The 27,286-nt window shown below is 41.6% G+C and overlaps 1 protein-coding gene across 4 annotated transcripts in view; it reads right to left on the bottom strand.

Moving 5' to 3' along the window:
- The window catches only part of TBATA (thymus, brain and testes associated), a 692,576-nt gene that overhangs the window by 164,858 nt on the left and 500,432 nt on the right, over positions 1-27,286 (bottom strand). For all 4 annotated transcript variants that reach the window (XM_044056960.1, XM_044056961.1, XM_044056963.1 and 1 more), the window contains one exon: positions 3,258-3,428. In XM_044056960.1, the coding sequence (XP_043912895.1) occupies positions 3,258-3,428 (171 nt within the window). The remainder of the gene's footprint in view (positions 1-3,257; positions 3,429-27,286) is intronic.

Below are 27,286 nucleotides of genomic sequence, written 5' to 3'. Positions count from 1 at the left end.
GGGGAATGAGGTCTATGAGGTTTAGGCAAGGGTAATCCTATTTTACCATAGACAAATATGGTACAATCAGTTAACCATTTGGCCAATGTAACTTTAGACATTGGTTTGACCAATCTGTTCGGAGAAAAGGAGACAAATAACTGGTCAGATTTCTTGAAGTCTTTGGTTCTATAAAGGTAAAAATGAAGTTGTCTATGTACGTTCAAAAGATAAATCATATAGTCCTCCTTATTTGAAAAGCAGGGAAAGAAAACTGGGAGATTAATCTATCCACCCATTCATACTCATCCCCCTTTTCCCATTTTTTGCACTTGGGGTCGAGGTGTCACTTCAACAGTGACAATCATCTCAAGCCAAGAGATTAATGACCTGGTTTATTTTGGACTCAGAAGCTACATTAGGTAAGAAAGACTGATTTATTCTCAAGGACACCCTTTCTTTATTAAAAAAAAAGCAGATAAGGAGGTTTAGAAGATAGATCCTGGAGTTTGGATACTCATCTAGCTGACGTGATAGTGACCAGAAAAATGTTTTTTACAGGAGAAAAATTTAAGATCTGCTTTGGCTGAAGGTTCAAAGGGAAATTGTGTTAAGGCCTGAAGCATGACAGCTAAATCTCAAGGAGTTTTAGGATCTTTTAATGGTGGTCTAAGCTAGAAGACTCCGTTGAGAAAGGCCTTGCATAGCTCTGAAGAGGCCAGGGTAGAGTTTATTTTTGCCCAGGTGGAAATTAGAAATGGCAGCCCATTGAACTTTAATAATTGAGAAGCTAGCCCCTTCAGTGAAAATTTAAGCTAAAAATTCAAGGATCCATAGCACAGCTGCTGAAAATGGGTCAACATCTTTGCTAAAGGCTCAGAAAAGAAATGGTTTCCATTTACTCTTGTAAATCTTTCTAGTAGAAGCTTTTTTGAGAATATAAAAAGATATGATGAACCAGAGAGGAGAGCTTAGTGGAGGCCTGTTAAATATGGGTGAGTTATACCCATCAGGTGAGACAGAAGGTCTGGAGTTGAATCACAAATCCAGGTTGGATGCTGACGATGAGGCCAGATGAAGGGGGACCAAAGTTGATGAGGCCAAAAGGGAGCAATGAGGAATGCTCTTCAACTGAACTGCTTTATGAATAAATTTGGGATTTAGAGGTAAAGATGAGAAACATAAAGGAGACAGGAATGCCAGTCATGGACTAGAGCATTTCTGAGTGACTCCCCCATTAGAGGGATCAGGGCAAAGAATCTGCTGCACTTGTTGAAGAGGCAGATATGTTGCAGCATGGGTGGTCCTGTTGCTGGAATATCCTCAATGCCACATTGATACTGAGACACTGCTCATGAGGCATCAGAATGGACTTGCTTAACTTGTCTGCAATAATGTTGGATTTCCCTGGAATGTGCACTGCTGTTACAAAGCAATCAGAAAAGATTGCCCATTGCCATTCTCTTGTGGCTTCTTGGTAAAGGGGGTAAGATCTGGTACCCCCCCATTTGTTGAAATTCCAGAGTACTGATATATTGTCTGTCTGTATTGCAACTGTCATGCATAGCAGACTGTCTTGAAAGGCCTGCAATGCTAGGAGGACTTCTGTCATCTTTAGGACACTGTTATGCATCTTTGCCTCTTTAGGAGACCATGTACCTTGGACTGTCTTTTCCAAGTATTGTCCCCACCCCAACTGCGAGGGTTCTATGGTCAGCATGACCTTGGGTAGGGGATAAATGGATAGCCTTCGCAGAGCTGGTTTGAATGAATCTACCAAAGAAGATACCTTCTGCATGATTCTCCGATCTTGACTGGAGCAGGTAATGGAAATTGGAGAATGGAGCAGTGAGTCAACAGAGTTCATTGAAGAATAACCTAGCCAGAGGGATAAGGGTAATAGTTGCTGCGATGGATCCCAGAGCCTGTAATATCAATCAGGCTGAGAGAAAAGAAAACTTTGAGCCACTTTCTTGTCTTGGGACTGCAGTGTATTTATCAGAGTAGAGGGAAGAGAATCTACATAACTGACTGTGTCCAGATGAGTACCTATGAACTCCAGACATTGTGTTGGAGTGAGTTGAGACTTGTTGTTTTTAACTGTAATTCTCAGATGAGAACACAGCTGGAACAAGTAGTCCCTTGCTTGTAGAAGTCGATGCCTGGTTGGCACAGTTAGGAGCCAGCCATCTAGATATGGAAACACCCAGAATCCCAGCAGTTTCAAGTGAGCTGCTACCCCCACCATACATTTGGTGAGTACCTTGTGGGCTGTGGTGAAACCAAAGGGTAGTGCTCTGAACTGATAAAGACTGGCTGTTAGCCAGAAGCATAGATATCTTCTGGAGAGCCTGTTCATTTTGATGTGATAATACACTTCCTGAAGATCTATCAAGCACATCCAGTTGTCCTTTCACAGCAGAGGCAAAATGGACTGAACGATGACAGTCTGAAAAGTTGTATACCTCACAAACTGATTTAACTTGGTGAGATTCAGAACTGGTCTCAAGTCTCACTCTTTTTTGGCAATGGGCAAATTCAGGTCAATGAAGCCAAACCTCACTCCCCATTGAATTTGACCATTAAATGTCTTAAAAAGAAAAAAGTCATGGGCATTCAGAATCTCCATATAGCTTAAACACCTGATGTTCCTAAGGGTCATTTGCATATATCCCATGTGCCTCTAATACAACAGGTTTTCTTTTAGTTTTTACTGACTGGTTTTTCTGTGTGACCTTTTTACTCATTGTTTTAGTTCACTGGATTCAACATTCTCTGAATTGATCACAGTCCAGTCGATATGAATATCAACCTATATCTGCGTAACAACTTATACAATCTAACATACTGATGAATGCTCAGTTTAGAAGTTAATTTCCATTTGTTATTTGTTTCACTTCTCTGTACTGCTGTCAAAAGACAATGATTTTAAGAGCTGGAAATCCTTTGTATGTAGTATGAATCAGTACTGCTGTGAAACTGTGGCAATGTAAGATGTCTAGTGAAGAACTAAATGACGTGATTCAGAACAATCATTCTCTAAATTCATAACCACTTTTCTGTTCAATATATTCCATAGAAAAAGTATCATATTTCTTCTGGTATAATAAGAAACCTCTAAAATAAAATAAATAGGGTTATTTTTCACATAAAGCTGTAGGTTTATCACTGGAAATAATAAAGGAAAGCATATTATAGAAAAAGAAAGATTAATTTAAAATGAAGACTTTACCACTCAGTGACTGACACTCAATGTACATAACAATGAAGATACGCACCTGTGCCTAGTTTAGGGATAAGGTTCCCATGTGGGTCTCCCAAAGGAATTTGCGCCCCAGGAACCCCCAACACAGTCTGTGAAAACTGAGGTTTAATCATTGGATGAGGAGACAGTGGGGTGCAGACAGACCAGTCATCATTCACTATACACACTGGGTTTCCATTCAGTCCTGTGGACGAAGAAAAAGAATAACAATCTAGTTTTTATATTTAGCAATACATTTCACTACGGTTTATTTATGTATTTTAAACTTCATGGAGTTTGACACTTAGCAAGAAACAGTTCTTCATTATGTTACATGTATGAGGTAGCTGGCAGTTGTTGACATAAAAGTAAATGTGCATATAACATTAATCCAGTTACACTGGACACAACGTAAACTAATGATGAAAAGCATTAAGTTTGCAAGATTTTTAACAGGAAGATTTTAGAAAAAGAGCAGGACTGGGGGGGGGGGGGGAGTATACTGCCTGCCAGTATTTGCATAGCAGAAGACCTAAAAAGTAGCATGAATCTGCAGACTGTTTTTCTGAAGTATTTATATATTGTGCAGTTCTATAGCTGAAATATGACAGTGAGAAGTCGGTATTTAAAGTGGCACATGAGAACTCTTTTGCCTAGTGCCACGTATATCACTAGGAAGAGAAAGTGGCAATTTTTTCTTTCAGACGGCATGTCTTTATCCTATTCCTGCCAGTAATGGTTTATTCATCACTTTCTTTTTAATTCTGGTATAGTGTCAATGAGCAAAGATTTTTGTTTTACTCATAGTTCCTTTCAGATGTTGTGAAGTCAGCTAGTAGTTTACTCACCCCAAGTATTACTGAAGATTATTTTTGATAGCTGCAAGAAAGTTTGCACCATTTGGAGCGCTGTATCATTTACACACTGTACAGGATTAGATGGTTTACATTGCTACTCATTTTCTCTATGAAAACTTAAGAATAGATCATTTCAGCATATGCTTATCCATGATTTGGAAGATAACAGCTGTTGTGGCCAAAATAGTTGTTTCCAAGTCAAACCATTTTCTAGCCTATACAGCGTATTTTATAATACTTATTTAGGTATTTTGTTTATTTGGTGCCCAATGACTTTTTTTTCAAAGACCTTACCAAATATAGCGATGAGAGGACTGATACGCAATCTAAGTAAGGACGTAAACTGTATCTCCTGTCTTATGAACTGGAATCACTGCTGATTTACATATGATGAAAATATTTTCATGATTAGCAAAACGTCTTGCACATAACACACACACACACACACACACGCACACGCACACGCACACACGCGCGCGCGCACACTCGCACACGCACGCACACTGCATGTAAAAGCTTCAGTGCCTGGTATACAAGGCTGAAAATTACCCTGTTCCACCTTGATTTTCTATGTTACTAAAATCTCCTGTTATTGTGTAGTGAATTCCACCTCCCACTAGTGCAAAACCTCCCATTGAATTTTGCACAATTTTGGGTGTTCCACTGTTGATTGACAGGTGATGGGGGAGTGGCATCATTGATGGACATACTGTCAATGAATGCCATGGTATGTGTTCATTCTTATAGTAACTGTTAAGCACAGTTATATGTTTTTATTTTAAATTAAATAAAATTAATAAAATAGTAACATTCTTCATCCCTCACCTGTAGAATTGTAGAACTGGCTTGCACAACATACAGTAGTATGGAATTAATCCCATGGTATGCATTTCTTCTTACAGTAGCAGTTGTCATGTTTTCATAGCTAAGCAAAGATATACATTTCCTTTGTGTTTTGCTTGTTTAGTTATAATAAAATATTAACATTCCTCATTCCTTTCAACTGCAGAATCACAGATGGGAGCCCACTGAACAATGAAGGCATTATAAGAGATTTGGGGACACAGGATGACAGCAACCTCTCCTTTGACCACCACACTGCTACTGTGGTCAGAAAGTCCTTCTATGTGGCATATCTTATTACCAAGGGCTTTGCATCCAGGAAGAAAGAGGTTGATGTCTCTCTCTACTCTTCCTTCATTAGACCAATCATTGAGTATAATGGCCCATTTGGCATGTACCTCACTAGACACCTGCAACAGCTGGCGAGGCCACAAAAGTACCTCACGAAGAGGATCCTAGGCCTTAAACACTTGTCCTACATGGACAGACTGAAAAAAACTCCAGCTATTCTCTGTCTCATATCATCTACTACGAGGCAATCTCTGCTTGACTTACAAAGCCATGACTGACCCAGCTCTGTTAAAAATGCTACATCTAAAGAGATCCCAATCCCTCTGCACTGCACGCTCCAGAGACCTCAACCTCATTACCACACTCAACAGAATGTGCTGGAAGGACAGGTTCATAACCTCAGAGACTGCCCATACTCTGGAATAGACTTCCCATACATGTCAAACAGAGCACCGCACTGGCCCTCTTCAAGAGAAATCTTGAAGAGTGGATGGGAAATAGAAAGTTCGCCCCAGGGATCACTCAAGTGGCTCTACTCAACAGATGCACTTGGAACTAAGGTCGGGTGGCATGATGCCAAGGTAATCCTATGGGCTACACTTGTAAAGGCTCCAGGGCCATTAGCCTAGTACACACCTATGAACCTAAGAACTTATGTTTCATGCTGTTTAGAAGGCATCCTGGGATATTATCTGGGCCCACTGATGAAGTGTTCTTGGTCATAGGGAGAGCATTAAGGACCTGCTCCCTAGTGATAGTAGGGGGAGTTATATTTGATGATATTTCCTGAGGGAAGGTTGAGGGGGAGAAAGAAGTAAAATTGGAGTTGAATTGTTTCAGCCAGGAGGTTTCATCTGACTCAGTATAGGTGGTTCCATTTACAATTAGCTCTGTACACAATTGTGTATTGCCTTTGAGGTTGCAGACATATCTAAAAAATTCTTTGTAGTTGTCCTTGGCCTGGGAGGCCAAACTTACCTCAAATTTGGCTTTGGTAGACTATTTGTTCTCTGAGTTGTTTGTTTAGTTTGATGAGAGTGCTTTTATCCTGCTGGGTGCTGCACCTCCTAATTTTTGCCATGATTTTCTTCCTCCTGTTATACATCCAATTGATTTTGTAATTCCACCAGGGTGGCTTGTTGTTTGAGTTAGCTCTGTACTTCTTCCTGGTGGGTACAGCTGCTTCTATGCAGCTATTAACATGCTTGTACAGGGTTCAGTGAACAGTTGTGCATAGGCAGAAGTGTTCTCATGGTTTATAGGGGCTTGACATTTTGTCAGGTTCTCACTTAATAGCAGGAGATTAGCCTTAGAAGAGTTCCTGAATATTTCTGGTTGAGCTAGGGGTTCAGGTTTTATTTTTACTTCAAAGGAGATAACTGTGGTCTGTCCTTACCAAGAAGGCATTACAGTAGGGGGTGTGCAGCATTCTCCCATATTAGTGAGGACCAGATTCAGTATGGTTGCACCCCTGGTTGGTGAATTGACTATCTGGTCCAGGGAGTTTGTGTTTACAAAATCCAGGAATCTCTGTGCATGTATGCTTGTGTCATATAAGATTCCCAGTTAACAGTGTGTTAATTAAAGTCACCCATGAATATGGTATTGGGTTGGATGGTTAGTGTTTCTAATAATATTAAATACATGGTATGGGTTTCCTGGGTCACAGAGGGGGACCTATAGCTTGCAAGGAAGTGGTATTGGATTTTAACTATGGTGATTTGAACATGGAGTAGCTCAAGTGCATTGTCCTGTTTGACCAGCCTTGAAGTATATTTATTTTTGATGTAAGCAGACACACCTCTGCCTTTAGTCCCTGCCTGTGAAGTAAATGTGTGGAAGGCATTATAACCTTGCACTGTTGGTGTGCTCTCCGCGGCTTTAAACCATGTCTGGATCATTTTCAAATCTAGGTGCTTAGGATTTCCCTCTCTCTTCCCCCCTTGGCTGACCTGGTGTGACTTTGTCTGAACTCTACAGTTCCCTACAAAACGCTGTCTACAGGACTGCAATCAGTTGTTTTCACCATTTAAACAGACTGAACTCTACAGATGTTCTTCGTCTCCCATTGCTGCAGTCCTTACATATGGGTACTCCGCTGTCCACAATCGGCCCGAATACCAAAGGGCTAGAACCGGCGCCGGTCATCGGCGCCCGAGACTGACGTCAGTACGTGCCAGTACAAATGCGCATGACCGACGCCATAACCTCAGTCTTTCTTGCCGCGTGGTCCTAAGCAGAAGCAGCATTTGCAAGTGCCGTTCGGCGTTCTGGAATTGTCGGTTTTCGAGTTTCAGACCGGAGACCAAGTTGGCTAAGTACCCCGTTGGGGACACTTTTGTCTTTTTCTTGCCTCAGTATTGACGGATGTCAGAAAAAGTTAATAACTGTATTTCTTGTGGGAAACAGATTCCTCATAGGGATTACCATTCACTCTGTATTCCTTGTTTGGGGCCTGAGCACGACGTTGTTGGGTGTCGCTTTTGTGCTACTTTTAACAAGCGTACTATTAAACGTCGGTTGGACTGTGCTAGGCTGGTGTTTGGTAAACGTTGTAATTACAACATGCCGTCGGATTCGCCGACGCCTGGTTCTTCTAAAAAACGCACAGAGAAGTCTTTGCGGTCCAAACAGGATGAGTCGTCCACTCCGGACGCCGGTTCTGGAGAACCACTGACTACTTCAGCGGCTCCTTCTGAAAGTTTACCTGAGTCTCAAGGGGAGCCTTTGTTACTACAGGAAGTGGCTTCTCCTGTGTTAGGCCAGGCTGAGGGTGCTTCTCTGATGTCAGTGGTTCCCTCCCCTCATAGGGTAGTTAGGCCTCCTGCTTCTCAAAGCAAAGCCCATTCTAAGTCTAAGTCTGCCCCTGCTGGTGCTAGTCCCCAGGATCCAGCTCCTAGGAAGCACATGTTAAAGATGGCTGAAGATTTGATTACTTTAATTAGGGGTTCTATGCCCCCTGCGAAGAGGCCCAGGGTAGAGACAGAGTTGGAGGGTTTGGTTCAGTCTTCCAATGAGTCAGATTCCTCTGTAGAAGAACTTCAGGATTTCCTCCCTATTCTGATTCGGAGGCTGAGGACACTACTCCTCTCGCCTCCTCCAGAAGATTTTTCTTTCTCTGAGACTTTGCATTCCATGAGGGAACATTTCAAATGGGAGGGCCAGGATTATTCTGATTCTCGAAAAAGGCTAAGAGAATTCTTGTTTTTGCCTCAGCATAGGCCCTTGGCTATTCCCCCTGTACTGGATATTGTTCAGAATGTATTTTCTGAGGCTGCCCTTAACCCAGATTCTCTGCCTCCTGCCCCGGTTAAACCAGATAGATACTACAGGGTTCCGGAAGCTCACAAGTACTTATATAAGAGTCCTAGGGCTGATCCAGAAACTATTACTCAAGGCCCCAAAGGTGTTAGGGCTTCTGTGGTTAGGAATCCAGTTCCTCTGGACAAGGATGCTAGGGCCCTGGATAGGTGGGGTAAAAAACTGTATACCTCTTCTACTTTGGCTATGAGAGCTTTGAATTGTCAGTTTCATATGCTCAGGTATCAAAATTATTTGCTGGGCCAATTGAAATGTAAAGTAGATGCTTTAGCTGAAGGTATTGACTGTAAGGAGCTTCAGGATTTAGTGCATGCTTCAGACCAAGTTGGTAAGCATTCTTTGCAGTGTGGTTTTGATGCTTTACAGGCTTCTTCCAGGGTGGCTGCTACTAGTTCAGTTGTTCGCAGGCATGCCTGGCTTAAAGATCAGACCTTGTCGGAGCATGTTAAGGCTCGAATTATGGATGCTCCTCTGCAATCTGATGTTCTTTTTGGCCCTCCAGTAGAATCAGTTTTGAAAAAATGGAGGAAAAAGCTAAGTCTATGCAGACAGTTAAGGACTTTTTACAGGTTCAGCCCCCTAAGTTCAGTAGGAATTGGCCTGCTAAGGGATGGTCTTTCCCCTCTTCGGATTATCAACCTAGGGGCAGGTCGAGGCGAGGTAGAGGTAGGGCTTCCTCTCAGGGCCCTGTTACTTCTAGGTCTTTGAGTTCTTCTACCCCTTTTGCTGGGGAGGGCAGGGGTCAGTCCTTTTGGAAACAGACCCTATGACCTTTGTCTTCAGCTGCCGGACTCTGCCTTGCTGGCAGCTCCTCTAGGAGGAAAACTGGGACTTTTCAAAAGGAATTGGCATTTGGTTACCCAAGACAAATGGGTATTGGACATAATAAATCGAGGCTACAAATTTTATTTTCACACATTCCCTCCTTTCAAAGGTATGCCGGATGTGCCTCATCAGCAAAGACTGGAAGCACAGGCACAAATTTCTTCTCTGCTTCAGTTGGGAGCAATACAGGAAGTACCTTCTGCAGAAAGAGGCACAGGGTTTTATTCACGTCTTTTCTTAGTGCCAAAGAAAGGAAATACTTGGAGGCCAATTCTGGATTTGTCTATTCTAAACACCTTTCTGGAAATTCCAAAATTCAAGATGTTAACACTGCAACAGCTGTTACCTATGCTGGGCAAAGATCACTGGATGGTGACTCTGGATCTCAAAGAGGCCTATCTTCACATTCCTATCAGGCCCAGTTGCAGAAAATTCCTGAGATTTCGGAATGGGAATTGGCATTATCAGTTCTCTGCATTGCCCTTTGGCTTGTCTACTGCGCCCAGGGTATTCACAAAAGTCCTGGCTCCAGTAATAGCTTTTCTCAGACTAACAGGAATTCAAATTTATCCTTATCTGGACGACTGTTTGATTCTGGCTCAAGGCAAGCATGAACTTCTTCAACATCTGCAGTATGTAATGACAGTGTTAAGTTGCCTAGGGTATTCTGTGAACGAAATAAAGTCCAGTCTAGTACCCTCACAAGAGATGTGTTTTCTGGGTGTAAGACTGAATACAGCTGCTCAGATGGCATTTCTTACCCTGGACAAACAAAGAAATCTTCACCTATACTTCCAACAGCTATCAGTAATGTCCAGGCTGACTGCAAGGACAGTCCTTCAAGCCTTGGGGTTCATGGCATCTTGCATTCTAGTACTTCCCAATGCCAAACTGCATATGAGGAAGCTACAATGGTATCTCAAAAGCGTTTGGACTCAACACAGCCACGATTTGGACACTGTCATTCGGATTCTACCTTGCATTCAGAAAGAATTTCTGTGGTGGGCTCAGGAATGTCACCTAAACAAGGGGCTCTCTGTGACCCGACCAGAGGCAAGTCAGATATTGACGACAGACGCCTCGGAGTCAGCCTGGGGAGCTCATTTCAGAGGAAAATGGATTCAAGACCTTTGGCCCCCAGAGCTACTTCACTTGCATATCAACATGAAAGAGATGCTGGCAGTTCAATTTGCTTTGGAAGGATTCAAGAGCCTACTTCAACCAGGACTGGTGTTGATTCGAACAGACAACACAACTGTCATGTGGTACATCAACAAGCAGGGGAACTCATTCTTACCCTCTTTGCAGACAAGCAATGCTGTTATGGGAAACTGCTTTGAATCTGCACATCACTCTTCGAGCACAGTTTCTGCCAGGAGCACAAAATTCATTAGCAGATGTTCTGAGCAGACAGATTGTGGATCCTCACGAATGGAAATTGGACCCTCAGGTATTTCTTCAGTTGACCAGGGCTTGGGAACTCCAGACATAGATCTGTTCGCTTCTCCTCTGAATTTCCAACTGCCACTGTTTTGCACAAGGCTGTTTCATCCAAAAGCCTGGAAAATAGATGCACTATCCTTCAGTTGGAGCAACCTTCACGTGTATGCTTTTCCTCCTTTGCCTCTTCTTCCAAAGGTGCTGTTGAAAGTCAGGAGGGACAAACCTTGCATGATCCTTATAGCACCGGATTGGCCTCGTCAGCATTGGTACCCTCTGTTGAGGAGCTTAATTCATGGAACACCTTGGCCATTACCACAGATTCCTCACTTATTGTCTCAGGAAAACAATCATTTTCTCAATGTCAGGGTGCAATCCCTACACCTGACAGCCTGGCATTCTGTTTTAGAGAAGGAGGGCCTTCAGCTCCCTCAACAAGTTTTGGATGTTATTTTGGAAGCCAGGCGTCCTAGTACTCGAAAAGTTTATGCTGATAAATGGAAGAGATTTTTCTTTGGAGTTCAGCTAAAGGCTTTGATGTCAAATTGCCTAATTTGAGTTGTACATTGCAATATTTGACTATTTTATTGGACAAGGGTTTGTCCTTCTCTTCTGTAAAAGTGCATGCTGCAGCTATTTCTGCTCACTATGATTGTGACCCTTCTTTATTTTCACATCCATTGGTTAAACAGTTTCTTAGAGGGGCAAAGAATATAAGACCCCCACGGAGGGCTCCTACTCCTACCTGGGATCTTAATTTTGTTTTGGAAAAGCTGACTCTGCCTCCTTTTGAACCTGCAGCTACAGCTGAATTGAAGTTGTTGTCTTGGAAGACTGCTTTTTATTGGCTGTTACTTCTGCTAGAAGGGTATCTGAATTACAGGCCCTCATGGCAGTGGAACCTTTTCTGATTTTTCACAAGGACAGAGTTTCCTTACGTACTAATCCTACTTTTCTGCCTAAAGTGATTTCTAATGTGGCATTGAACCAATCTATACATTTGCCTACTTTTATGCTGACCCCCAAAATGAAGGGAAAAAGTTTTGCATTCTTTGGATGTACATAGGCAGTTAAGGTATTATTTGTTCAGAACCAAAGAGTTCAGAAGATCTCAACAATTATTTGTTTCGTTTGCTTTGACTTCACGAGGGAAAGCTGTCTCGAAACAAACTATTTCCAAGTGGATTGGCCATTGTATTGCTTTTTGTTACTCTCATCATGGAAAGGAGGTTCCAGTTGGGATCAGGCCTCATTCTACTAGGGCTACGGCCACCTCTACTGCTTTTTGAGAGGGGTAGCTACTAAAGACATTCTAGAGGCAGCTACTTGGAGTTCTGTACATACCTTTACAAAGCATTATCATTTACCTCTTTATTCTAGGTCTAGGGCTGGGTTTGCCACTGCAATCTTACAGGGCATGTTAGCAGCTCCTACTGCTATTTAGTTAGCCAGCCTCCCTTTTTTCCGTTGCTCTGGGATTCTACCCATATGTAAGGACTGCAGCAATGGGAGATGAAGAACATAGTACAGTTTTGTACCTACCATAAATGTAGATGTTCGAGGATCTCCATTGCTGCAGTCCAATTTTCCCTCCCTCATTCCCCCCTTTTCTTTTTAGGTTGGGGTTTGGGTGGTGTTTTTTGCATTCTGATGTCTGAGGCAAGAAAGATTGAGGTTATGGCGTCGGTCATGCGCATTTGTACTGGCACGTACTGACGTCAGTCTCAGGCGCCGATGACCGACGCCGGTTCTAGCCCTTTGGTATTCGGGCCGATTGTGGACAGCGGAGTACCCATATGTAAGGACTGCAGCAATGGAGATCCTCGAACATCTACATTTATGGTAGGTACAAAACTGTACTTTCCCTACAAAACGGTGTCTACAGGACTGCAATCAGTTGTTTTCAACATTAAAACAGACTGAACTCTACAGTTCCCTACAAAACGGTGTCTACAGGACTGCAATCAGTTGTTTTCAACATTTAAACAGACTGAACTCTACAGTTCCCTACAAAACGGTGTCTACAGGACTGCAATCAGTTGTTTTCAACATTTAAACAGACTGAACTCTACAGTTCCCTACAAAACGGTGTCTACAGGACTGCAATCAGTTGTTTTCAACATTTAAACAGACTGAACTCTACAGTTCCCTACAAAACAGTGTCTACAGGACTGCAATCAGTTGTTTTCAACATTTAAACAGACTGAACTCTACAGTTCCCTACAAAACGGTGTCTGCAGGACTGCAATCAGTTGTTTTCAACATTTAAACAGACTGAACTCTACAGTTCCCTACAAAACGGTGTCTGCAGGACTGCAATCAGTTGTTTTCAACATTTAAACAGACTGAACTCTACAGTTCCCTACAAAACGGTGTCTACAGGACTGCAATCAGTTGTTTTCAACATTTAAACAGACTGAACTCTACAGTTACCTACAAAACGGTGTCTACAGGACTGCAATCAGTTGTTTTCAACATTTAAACAGAGTAGGTTACATAAATAGCATTTGTTAAGCTTTCACTTACAGTGCTTTGTAATTAAGCAGGTCACCATATTGGTCCGCCATAGGGCTCTTTGTTTCTACTTGAGTGGTTGCCTCCTTCCCCTGTAACTGCAGTAAATTGACTCTTACATTAGAGCTGTTATACTTACCTTATAACTTTAGGACACCTTAGGAAACCTTGTAAACTGCAATAGCCCGCTCGTTAAGCCCTCACGCTCGGGCTCTCTTCGCTCCCCTCCCTGCCCCCAATTTCCTCCCGCCCCCAGTACCTCTAAATTTATAGTACTATAGCCACTTCCCCACTTTCTAGATCCTATCTGCTTTCATCTGGGATAATTCCACCCACCCCTATTCTACTACCTACATTTAATAGCACCTATTAGCTTTCATCTGGCATTCTCCCATCCCCCTTCCAGTACCTTTACCTCACCACTCTATCTTCTGGTGTTGCATCACCAGGTAAAACAGTTCCTTTACTCACTAGCTGAATCACATATAATGATATACTCCTCTTTACTACCCCTCTTGTTCACACCATACCTCCTTACCTTGTATGAAAACCAGTTTCTTATGGGATTTCAGGTCCCAAAAGGCCATACTATCACCCCAGCTGTAAATCCTTCCACCTTCAACCATACCTACAGTACCAGATCCTATCCAACATCTTGTTCAGTCTATCAACATCTCAACCCCAGGCACATTAGCTCTAGATCCAAACACTACCACAAACTAATAAACAAATTCCTGAAGTTCATCACCAAGTATAGACTCAACCTAATACTTGGTGGTGATATTCACCCCAACCCTGGCCCACTCACTTCAGATACACATACCCCCTCTACTTGTAATCTAAGCTACAAACCTACAATTTATAGGCCAACTAACTCTCTCCTAGTCTGTCATCTCAATATTAGAAGCATTAATAACAAGGTACATGAATTGCATGCACTTCTGGATGTCCACTCCCCTGAGATTTTCTGTTTATCTGAAACCTGGTTAAAACCTAACACTAAAGACAATGAAGTGTTACCACCTGGGTACAACATACACACGCTGGATCGTGCTTTGAGGAAGGGGGGTGGGGTAGCTGTACTCTATAAATCTGAGTTGAATGTCACCATAGATGTAATACAACCTCATCAGATTAATAACTCTGAGATTCTTGCCACCAAATTGCAACTTCATAAAAATAAATGCATTAATATCATCTGTATGTACATTCCCCCAGGTAACAATATATCTACATTTGAAGATATCCTGCACTGGTTATCATGTCACTACCCCCAAGAAACCCTACTACTTGGAGACTTTAACATAGACTGGGGCACCTATTCCTTAGAATCCCCAACCACCCATATTAACCTGCATGCATTTACACAAATCATATCCACCCCTACCAGGATAGGTAAACCCAACCAAAAAGAAAGTATACTTGACTGGGTACTCATAAACAGTCACCCCCAACTGTACACCTCTGGTACCCTCCTTAATGGCCTAAGCGATCACCTTCTCACAGATGTAATTAAGCACAAAACCATTAAATCCCAACAACCCTTACTCAGAAAGGTTAGAAACAATAAAATCTTTGACCCTGCCAAATTCCAACAAGAACTAAACTCATGTAATTGGTCTATTCTAAAACACCTCCCCTTAGAGGAAGCAGTAGCATACTTTAACAACAAATTCCTTGAGATCCTTGATTTGCATGCACCTGTTCGTTCAAAGAGAACCAAGGCAAAAACTGCACCATGGCTTTCTATAGAGTCTAAACTCAAAATTACCCTTAGAAACAAAGCATGGGCTTTATGGCGTTCTTCTAAAGACCCTCAAGATCACATTAAATACAGGCAATCCAGGAACGAAACCAAAAATCAATTTTACAAGACAAAAACAATACTACTGTAATTTACAGACAGTAAATCAAAATAACCCTCAGAAGTTTTGGGCAGGTTTAAATAATCTACTACATCCTGGACAAACTTCAACCCCAATCCCTGCTGCTACTATTGATAAAACCCTGAAGATGTTTCTGATAGTTTTAACCAATTCTTTACTGAGACAATTCAAGCCCTAGCTAGCCAACTACCTCCTAGCTCCCCTGGTCCTGAAAGTAGCACCCCTAGAAACCTACTTGCGTTCAGCTTCCAACCAGTCGCCACTTCACTTATCTGTACCTTGATCAAAAAATTAAAACCCACTACACTTTCTGCTGATCAACTCCCTGCCGAGTACCTACAAAAATCAGCTGATGCTATTGCTTACCCCGTCTCAGTACTAATCAATCGAACCATAGTAGAAGCTAAAATTCCCACCATCTGGAAAATATCCCATGTAATTCCACTTCACAAAGGAGGCAGCTCTACTGAATTCTCCAATTATAGGCCAATACCTATACTCCCTCCACTTGCAAAGATTATGGAAAAATGTATTCATAGACAATTCATGCACCACCTAATCCAAAATCGCCTTATGGCAGACACTCAGCATGGCTTCCGTCCTCATCACAGCACTACTTCAGCCCTCCTAGCCTTTACTAACACCATAAACCATAATCGCAACAATAATTATATATCCTCAGCCCTCTTTTTGGATCTTTCCAAGGCATTCGATATGGTTGATCACCAACTTTTAATCCACACGCTGCAAACATTCTGTCTAGATACTGGAGCCCTCCAATGGTTTCAGTCCTACCTGAATGGTCGACAGCAGGCTGTCCTCTGGCAGAATAAACTCTTTAACCTTCTACCTAACACCCTCGGAGTACCACAAGGCTCTATACTAGGGCCCTTGCTGTTCTCCATCTTCATTAACGACCTTTATACTGTCATCCCAAAAGTCAGCTGTATCCAATATGCTGATGACTCTACTCTGATTTGCTCAGCCACATCTCCAGTAGAGTTACGGTCAGCTACCCAGACCACCTTTAATACAATAGAAAACTGGCTTTCTGAACATCGTCTGATCCTAAATCCCAAAAAAACGAAAATGCTGTTATTTTCACCAACACGTAGGTCTACCATTTTCACCTTTACCATAAAATCAAATGATGGCACAATAATCTCCCCTGACCCATCTACAAAACTATTAGGTGTCATCATAGACAATAATCTCAAATTTGACCTACATGTTAACCAAACTATCAAAACCATCAATAAAAAACTAGGGTCACTTTACAGAATAAAAGCCTTCCTAACCCCTCCAGCTAAAATTGCCATAACTCGCTCTCACCTTCTTTCAACCCTTCTGTGTGCATCCCCTCTACTCTCGAATTTGAACAAGACTGTCCTTAACAAACTCTCAACTTGCTACAACCACATTGCCAGGTTTGCCACTGGGCTGCCTTTTAGGACACATCATTGCATCAATCTAAATCAGCTTGGTTGGCTTGAACTACCTAGCCTAATCCACTGATTATGGCCTATAAAATCCTCTATAATCCGGACGATACTCCTGCACTTAAAAATATTATCACCCCCTATAACAATCCTAGACCGCTTTGATTCTCTAACAAACTACTAATTCAGACTAGCAAAATTAATAACACAGCCGGTGATTCTCTCTTTGCAAACTCTGTAAGTAGATCCTGGAACTCTCGTCCAGCTGATATTACCTTACTTTCCACCTTAGGTCAATTTAAAACTAGACTCAAACAACATTTGTCACTTAACTGGCTATGTCAATGTATCAAGCCTGGCTAACTCGAATGTGTAAAAATCTGTTAACCAGTTTACTGTGTAATTTAATTTAATCCTGACTTGTGCTCTGGACTAACTTTAACCTGTGGAACTTGTTTAACTTGCTTACTTATGTAATCTCTGTAAATAATCTGTTTGTAATATGTAACGCTGGTATTATGTAATGCTGTATCTGCTTACCCTTGGAGCTTTTCTCCCCGGGCCTCCGCTGAAAATGGACATGCATCCAGTCGGACTATCCCGGTCAACAAATGTAAAATAAAATAAAATAAAATAAAAATAAAAAATAAATGTCTCAGAGACCGCACAGACATCAGCATTCTCTAGGGTAAAGAGAGCTTCAGGGAGTACATTTTTTTGTTTAGGCTCCTAGCATTGACCAGTAAACCTTTTGAATTTTCTTGGTTTTGATTTGCTATGTTGTTAGTACTTTCAGTTTGGCATTGCCTAAAAAAGGCACTATGAGAGAAGACAATGCTTTAGCTAATATTTGAAAGCCTAGAGGGGAGAGGTGCAGACCATCCCTGGCAAAGCAGCGTGGTCCTTCCATGCAGACAAATACTGCACCCCCCTAGAATGACACCAGAAACTAAGCCAATTATTAAAGTCAATCATCTTTTGTTCGTACTGTGGCATCATCCTTGGAGAAGGAAAAATGCTGCTCAATGCTAGGCTCATAGGTTCATAGGTGTTTACTAGGCTAATGACCACAAGGGCCTTTTTAAGCCTAGCTTTGCATCCCAACTCTTTGACGAATTCTGATACCCTTGATAAGTGTAAGCATGGGCCTGGGAGATGAACCATTTACAGGTTACCTGTTTGCATCAGATACATAGGTGCCAAACCAGGAATGAATTTCCAGTTTCCCATCCAATTGTCCAAGTTGCACTTCAACTGTATTAGGGAGGAACTCTACTTCACATGGATGGGGAGCCTGTTCCATAGATAGGGTAGTCTCTGGGATACATACCTATCTCTCCAGCAGGTCTTATTTATATCACAGGCAAGGTTTAAGTCTTTAGAATGGGTAATTCTGATACTGTTTGTTTTGTGGATATGCAAGGAGGTCCATCAGAGAGGGGGCTGAAAATGCCCTGTATGCCAGGCAAGATCTCCCCTCAAAAGCCTGTAGGAGACAGAATACAGGGATAGGGTCTTAAGACAGTCTGCATAGGACATATTACTTATGCCCTGTACTCTTTTGCTGAGGAACCTCTGTAGATATTCCAGTTGTTGGATATGCCTGGTTAGGTACATACCAGCCTGAGACACATATTCTGAGAGCTCTATGATGTCTCTCTTCATATAGACTAGGGAGGTGTATCTCAGGTCATTTACTCCCACACAGACTACAACTGAGTCATATTGGTAATTGTAGTCTAATGACCTGAGTGCATGCATAATGTGGCGGATCCTAGCACCACATAAGCAACTGACCGTAACTTTCTCCTTACTCAGCCTGGTGAGAGAGGCATCAGTGTGTTTCACAATTGAGTTTCCCATGACTACAATGTTGGATTGTGTGTTGACTTGCCTTATGGGTTTAGAGGTAGAGGCTCCATGAGATGTAGCTCTATGTGTTGATGTGGTGTTGTTTTGAGTGTGTTTGGGGCTGTTTAAGGTACTTCTGATGTGTACTTTGTCTAGGAGGTCTTTGTAGTTTAGGAAGGTTACATGTAAGTGCCTCAGTATATGTGGGTCTATGTCTGCTTTGATTTGTGCGTGATGGGTGCAGCGTATGTACCACTGACAACCTTATTGACATTAGGAGTACTTTTATATGAGAGCTTTGCCTCCAGTGACATTGTGTAAATACATCTCTCACATACCATATCAGTTTGAGAATTAACTGGTTGTCAGTAATCATGGATGCCCATATCTACCAAGCCAGTAACAGTGACAGTAGGAAAGTTCATATCCATGGCAACAGACCCTTTTTTATTGAATAGACTGTTGGGGTGAGAACATCAATCACTGTCAAGAGTATCTAGTTTGAGACTATGCAGACAGTGCTTTTCACTGCAAACTAGCTGTCCTGTGAGCAACTAGATATTGGAGAAATTTCAGTTGTGCTTTTACAGGAAAAAAAATTCACTCAAGGTGTCTCTGTCTATACAGGGCACTGTCAAACACTTGAGGGGAAAGTAACATGCAGACCCTGAAAATTTAAGGATGAAGTATTTAGGCAGATATTCTGAAGTAAGAAACAAATCAAGCAGTACTTACTGAAAAATAAAGAATTAGCTTGTCAAGAATGATGAAAAGAGGGGAGTCACATGACTGGCTACTGCCTGGCTACTACTAGTGCTGGTCTCAGCACGGCTTCACCCTGCTGGGGTACAAAACGCTTTGATTCTTCTCTCACCAGAAGCAAAATGTAGCACCGATCCCAAGAGAAGCAGGCCACAGCGTGTTTGGTGATCCACAGTCTTGTCACAGATGATGCAAGGGTCTGCAGGGTTGTAGCCTTTTTCTGGTAGATGCCTCGAAAAGCAACCAGACCAATCAGGTACATTAAGCACAGATACTCACTCTCCAGCGAGACACAGTCCGATATTAATGCACTCTGCTCTTACTATCACCAGAATCAGAATATAAGCACAGATTTCAAGCTGTCACCTATAAAGCAGTTATCAGCCTTTCTGGTGAGTAGCAGTCTCCAGGAAATAATATAACTCCACTCCTTCTCTCACCAGGAGACAATAGAAGCACTAATCCCAAGATGACTACTGAGAGGCAGAATGTGGGCTCTTCAGTAACTGATGGTCTTACAATAGATGTTTAAAGGTAAAATGAAAAAATGGTTTATCCTAAACACTGCAGTGTGCACTAAGCAGTTACATATGAAAGTGGGTAACCTAAGTTTTAGCTGTCTAAAAAAGTTAAGTTTTAGTGGAGAGCCACTATTTTTAAAAGAGCAAGATAGATTGAAAGGGGGTGGGCACTTTTGTATTCTGGTATTATGGAATACAATATGATGGCCAATAAATTTAAATAGTTGAAGGGAAATGATTTCACAAAATGATCATTTTGTGCTTACAACAGCCAGTAAAAGCAGAGAGGAAACAAGATATATGGTCAAATTAACATAAGGGGCAGGCAACTAGAAAGACAGTGATGTTTAAGAACACAACAGTGACAGAGTGGAAGGGTGGGAAAAAATTCTGTCTTTCTGTCTGACTCACAAGAGACAGGGCTGTGGTCTCTTTTCAAGTTTTAATATACAGTTAAAAGCAGAATATAAGTAAAACACAGCATAAAGAAAACAAATCACAGTATACAAAATAGAAAAAAGGCAATAAAGTAATACAAAATGCAAGAATTAAAAAGCAAACTAATCTTTCCCTCACAGCAAGCTGTGGCAGAGTCTGGGTGAGCCTTTCCAGTATGTACATCTTTCCTTTTGATATCATAAAGGTGTTGGTATACCCTTGTTTCATAGGTTCATAGGTAGGTACTAGGCTGTTAGCCCTAGGCCCTACATAAGCCTAGCCAAAAAGGTACCCTGGCTTTCGCCACCCAAGAAAATAACTTTCCTTTGCCCCTGTCGAGCAGAGCCACAGAAGTGATCCCTGGGGTGAATTTCCTATTTCCCATCCAATTATCATGATTTTCTTGCAGAGTGCTAATGAGGAGCTCCATTTGACATAGATAGGTAGTCTGTTCCAGAGTATAGGAAGTCTCTGGGACAGGAATCTATCCCTCCAGCATGTTCTGTTTATTGTGGTGACAATGTTTAGGTCCCTAGAGCATGTAGCTCGGAGGGATTGGGATTTCTTTAAGTGGAGCATGTCCAACAGCTCTGGGTTTGACATAGCTTTGTATGTTAAGCAGAGACTGCCTCTGAGTAGGCGATATGCAATGGAGTAAAGCTGGAGTTTTTTGAGACGGTCTGCGTAGGGCATCTGTTTGAGGCCAGTAATGTTCTTTGTGAGGTATTTCTGTGGCCTTTCCAGTTGTTGTAGATGTCTTGTGAGGTATATACCAAAAGGGGCGTTGTATTCTATAATGGGTCTAATGAGTGATGAGTAGAGGGGAACAATGACCTCTTTTTTTCTGGATAAGAAACCTTTTATGATGAGGTGAGCCACATAGAAGGATTTCCTGACCACTGTGGAGATGTGATTATCAATGGAGAGACTACTGTCACCTGTGTCCCAAGGTCTCTTATCACACTTTTGGCGTTAAGTAGACTGCCACTTATGTGGTAGTTCATGGGTACAGAGTTTTTACCAAAGGGGATGACAATACACTTTTTGGCATTGAGCTTCAGGCCATGGCTTTGACACCAGGCATCTGTCTCTGTAAGGCCCTTTTGTAGTATGTCCACATCGTTAGGAGTTTTGATTATGGTTCCTAGTTTGCAGTCATCTGTAAACTTTGTTAGCTAAAGACCTTCTCTGTTAGCCTGTACTTCAGAGAAGTAGATACCAAACAGGAGAGGACCCAGGACTGAACCCTGTAGTACTCCACTTGTCACTGGCCTGAAGTCAGATTTGGAGTCTGCTACTTTCACATTGTGGGTTCTGTCCGTGAGCCAGTTGTCAACCCATCTTGTGACATAGGGATTTATACCTAGTTTAGTGAGCTTATCTATAATTCCAGAGGGGGGATGGTGTTGAAAGCCTTGGCCAGATCTAGATAAGCTGTGTGAACCACATTACCCTCATCTATGGCTTTGGTGACTGCTTCAAAGAAGTCAATCAGGTTTAGGAGACATGATATGCCTTTTACAAACCCGAACTGGGTAGGGTCCAGAGTTTGGAGATTACCAATGTCTTTGTTTATGAGTTCCATGATGATATGTTCCATGGCCTTGCAGACCAGGCTTGTCAGGCTAATGGGGCGGTAGTTCCTGGGGTCCGTCGTGGCTCCCCCTTTGTGAAGTGGGATAACCGTCGCAGTGCGCCATTCAGTGGGAAAAAAGCCTGAGGTGAGGCTATGATTGAACATGGTACTTAGGTAGGGTGCCAGTTCATTCTGTAGTTCATGTAGAACGCTGCCTGGAATATTGTCAGGTCCCATGGATGCTGTGTTCTTGGCTTTGGAGAGTTTGTTTTTTACCTGTGTAGCCGTGATTACAGGAACTTTGCATTCTTCCAGTATAGAGATGGACCCTCTAGGGGGTGAGAGGTGGTTAAAATTAGCACTGAACCTATCTGCCAGGATGTTGGCAATATCAGTTGGTTCTGTATATTTAGTGCCATTATGCTGTAACTCAGAGCAGATCTGAGTGTTGCCATTGAGATTCTTGACATAGCTATAGAATGCTTTGTGGTTGTCTTTAAAGTCAGTGGCAATTTTGTTTTTGTAACTAGCTTTGGAGGATTTTATGAGGGATCTCAGCTTCTTACTGAGGTTGACCAGGGAGTTCCTCCAGTCATGGGATTTTACTCTTTATTGCAACAGTTTCTTTCTTCTGTTGTAGAGTTTGTTTATGGCAGAGGACCACCAAATTGGCTTCCTTTTTTTTGGAGGATAGCATCTTGGTTCTATTAGGGATAGCATGATCCATGCACTCGTGTAAGTGCTTATAAAGTGCATTTGTGTAGGATTCAGCAGTCGTACCACTATTGTCTGTCTGCATGAGTGTGATGAAGTTTGCCACTTCTGTCTTAAGAAGTGTGGAGTTGGCTTTGGAGAAGTTTTTATGGTGGTTTCTCTAATTGGGGGTGGGGGTGGGATGTGGATGTCTAGGGTGATTAGCTTGTGGTCGGATCTGACCAACGAGGAATTGACCTGTGGTATGGAACACCAGTTGCCCATGTTGGTAATGACCAGGTCTAGGATTTTGCTGCCCCTGGTGGGGGTGTAAATAAGTTGATCCAAGGCGCTAGAATTTATGAATTCCAGAAAACGATGATCAAAAGATTTGGTACATGAGTAGTTTTCCCAGTTAATGGTTGGGTAGTTGAAATCGCCCATTATTAGGGTGTTGGGTTGTACCCTAATACTTTCCAGTGTATCAAGAAATAAGGAGTGGGAATCCCGGGGCATGGTGGGGGGTCTGTAGCAAGCTACAATTTGGATTGTGGTCTTGCCCAGAGTTAGTTGCACTTGGATAATCTCGGATGCATTATGCTCTGCAACTAGTCTGGAGGTGTGGATATTCTTAATGAACATGGGCACGCCTCCACCTTTAGTGCTTCATTCTGGGTTAGGTGGCCGAAAGTTGTTGTATGAATTATAGCCTGGTAATGCAAGGGTCCTCTCTGGAGCTTTGAACCAGGTCTCTGTCACTGCACAGATGTCGATGTTCTCCATTTTAAGGAGTGCCTCGAGTGAGTGCATTTTGAGGTTTAGACTTCTAGCATTGAGTAGCATTACCCTCAGATTTTGCTTGCTTGTACCAGTTATGGTGGCAAATTTGTCATTTGAACCTTGCCTAAAAAAGGCACTATAGGGGTGGCAAGAGCCTTAGCCAGTATCTGGAATCCCAAGGGTGACAGGTACAGGCCATCTCTGGCAAAGCATCATGGTCTATCAGTCATGTCGTCCCTGGCAGACAAATACTGGATCTGCTTAAATGACACCAGAAGCTTAGCCAATTGTTGAAGTCAATCATTTTGTCCTTGTACTGTGGTATCATTCTGGGTGATGGCAGGATGCTACTCAGGGCTAGGGTCATACCTGCCTGGGCTACAAGATAGGAGACTTCCTCCATGTCTCTTTTCATGTAGTACACAGAGGTACGTCTCAAGTCATTCACAGCAACATGGACAATGACAGTGTCATATTTGCACTTGTTGTGGAGTGACCTGAGTGTGTGCATTATGTGGTGGATCCTGGCACCTGACAGGCAGCTGACAGTAACTTTCTCCTTGTTTAGCCTGGTGAGTGGAACATCAGTGTGCCTGACTATAGAGTCACCTATGACTAGAGTGTTGGATTCGTTGTTATGCCTTATGGGCTGTGGTTGAGTGGCACACTGAGTTTGTGGGCTATGTGTCATTTGGGTTGTGTTGGGGGGTGGAGTTTGCTTATGTTTCTGCTTTGGAGGTCCCTGATGCTTGGGCAGGTTTTTATTGAGAGCCTCCGTGAATGCAGGTTGTGTTTTGTGTTTCTATGTGTGTGCTTTTGTGGTGTAGGTTTTGAGGGACTATTTGATGAGTGTGGTGTGGTGCAACTGTTTACCTTCTCCTTTTGACTGTCTAGTCCAGTCTTGGGTGAAGAGAGCTTTGCTTCCAGTTTGGCTATATAAGTGCATCTCTCACAGGTTGCAGTGTTGGGTGGTAGGAGGAGAGGGTTGTCTGTGTACGAGGCAATTGCTGCATTGCCCCAAGATGCCCAGATTCATCAGGTAGACAGGAAAAATCACCGGGAGCTGACCCTTAGACATGTTTTAAAGGCTTTATTAGTTTTACTTATATAAAAACTAACACATCCTGTGAACTGGGCCACTTTTACCACTCGTTTACTAAAATAGTGGTATTTGTGTCTGATGTGAACTTCTCCATACCCATTAATGAAAAAGCACTACCCTCCAATGTATTATGGCATTGCCTACAGGGTCCGCTAACCCTCATACCTAGGGAAGTACTAACTACCAAATTTATTTCCAAAAGTTTTTTTTTATATTATCATCCTTCTTGTAAATTATTCTAGGTTTCTTCCCCAACTGGTCTTCATACCTCTCAACCACTTAGTGCAAGAAATCTGGACAAAGCCTAACAACATGGGGGGAATGAAGGCCCAAAAATAGGGACAGGTTTTAAATATTGCTCTTATAAACTTAGAAAGTTGCTAATGTAACAGGGTCTGTGTTAACATATCATTTTCTGAAAGATTTGAAGTCTGAAACTCAAATGTTTGCCATTATTTGATGACCTCAGTCCTGATCATCACAGTGATTTGCCAGAAAACCATAAATTTTATGATGAACAGATCAAAAATATGAGGCAAAAATCTGGAAATTCTGCGAAAGTTTGGACAGTTGAGATGTGTGACTGTCTTTTAATGTTTTATCAATGGAAAAATGTCACGATTTCTCTGTATTACTTTCTTAATGGCTGGAAAATCTGTATTGTATGTAAGAATCAAAGGTCTACCTATAGTTAACTCATCACCTAGCTGGTCCCTTTTAGAGAACAAAAAGTCTGTTTTACCTAGCAAAGGGAAGTATAAACCTTCCCGTCTTTTGCTGAGTACCTCTAAGACTAAATTCTTAATAAATGTTCTGGGGTACCCTTTTTTTTCAATCATACTAAAAACAAACTGGTGAAAAACAAAAAACAGGAATCCAAACGAGTTGACCACAAGCCCAAGAAAACTGGTGAAATATGTAACTATTTAATGAAGCGCTTTTCATCACCAAGAATGCAGTAACTTCTTCAGATACCATCCAAGTTACAAATCACTTTTTTAAAAAACTTTGTAAAATATCACATGGTACTATAAAACCAATCAACCAACAAAAGTTTAGTTACATCACTACTAAAATTAAAGGAACAACACAATAGTGTTGTTTCCTTAAAAAATTAATTCAGTGTTTCTATTTAAATGAGTTAATGCCAAAACAGTAAAAGCAAACCTTGCCAGTACAAAAGAATATAGCATCCACTTGAACTGAAACCGGATGACTAATGAAAAAATAAAAGTAAAAATACAAATAACAGTAGGAATACTGAGTATTATAATAAATACTACCCACTAATAGCTAAGAGAAATATTATCTGTTTAGACTCTTCAGTTTAAGAAGACAAGCTATGTTACATGCTTCGTTCAGACCTGGGTTACAAAAGACATTTAGCCTTAGTTGCCAGATTAACTCACGTTCCTCTAACAATAACCCCTTATGTCCACCTCTAATGTCCATTTGTATCTGATCAATGACTTTAAACTTAAATCTATGCCCCCCAGTTAAATGGGAATGTTTAGCCAATGCATTGTCAAGCTTGTTTCTATCCAAAGCATATATGTGTTCATAGGCCCTGTCACGGAGCCTACGCTCCATTTTACCTACATAGAACGCCATACATAATTGGCATTTTGCTATGTACACAACAAATTTAGAGTCACAATTTAATTTGTAAGTGAGGTTGAACTTTGTATGGTTGATCGTAAAGGACTTTCCTACCTCTACGTATTGGCACATCCTACATGTGCCACAGGTATACATACCTTTCAACCTATTAGAATTAATTGACACTTTACTCTCCAGAAGGTTTTTAAGGTTAGTACCCCTTCCAAAAATTAAAATTGGTTTATTTCCCATTTTTTGACTAACAAGTTGTCATTACTAATCAATTCCCAAATTTTAAATAGAATACATCTCACTTTAGAACTGTCTTTACAGTAAGTGGTTATAAGACTAATTCTATAGTTGGACATTGTATTAGCATTCTTTGTAGCTAACTGTTGGTCCAAACTATGGTTCAAGATGTTATTAGATGGAGTACTGAACCGTGGATTAAAAATATAAGCACTAAGTATAGGTTTAATTACCCCTTGGTTCCTTTTATATTGAACTTCGTCTACTAATGAATTAATTAAATCAACAGGGTAACCTCGCTGTTCAAACATGTTACTAAGTAGGTTACACTCATTGTTGAAGTCAATGTCTAAAGAGACCATTTTGGCCGCCCTAATCAACTGACCCTTAACAATAGAGTGTTTTTGTGCTAAGGGGTGGCTACTAGTGAAATGGAGGGAAGAGTTTCTGTATGTTTTTTTCCTGTATATTCTTGACATCAATCTCTTGTTCAGCTCAAACCTAATGTCAAACTAATGTCTAAATAGTCAATTGACTTGGTGTTGAACTTAGATGTGAATTCCAAGAAATGGTTAGTATAATTTAAATAATTAACAAGTGAGTGAGCCTGGGACTCATTCCCTCTAAATACAATGAAAATGTCATCCAAGAAACAGGTGTAATAGACAAGGTTCATCATGTGTGAAGAGTTATTAAACACAAACTTCCTTTCCCAGTATGCCATGACAAAATTGGACAAACTGGCACCACATGGTGAACCCATGGCATCTCCCCTCTTTTGTATGAAGAATACTTTATCAAAAATAAAGTAGTTAGTTAGAATTATATCTACGAGTTCCTCAATTAAATGAATCTCAGTCACTGGTGCCCCTTTATTTTTTAACAATAAACTCACCCATTCAACTGCTTCAAGGTGGGGGATGGAAGTATAAAGGTCTTTGACATCGATCGTTAGAAAATTATTATTCTCGATGTCAAAGTCCATGTCATTTATTTTCTGCAAGAAAGTCCAAGAGTCCTTGCACACTTGAATTTCAGATTTCAAATATTTCTGTAAGATAGTATCTACCACCTTG

Source organism: Protopterus annectens, chromosome 14.part0 (assembly GCF_019279795.1).
Source record: "Protopterus annectens isolate FY-2018-M chromosome 14.part0, PAN1.0, whole genome shotgun sequence".
In the NCBI taxonomy this organism is placed as follows: Eukaryota; Metazoa; Chordata; order Ceratodontiformes; family Protopteridae; genus Protopterus; species Protopterus annectens.
Note: the sequence above shows the minus strand (reverse complement) of the source record. Positions and strands in the feature narration are given on the sequence as shown.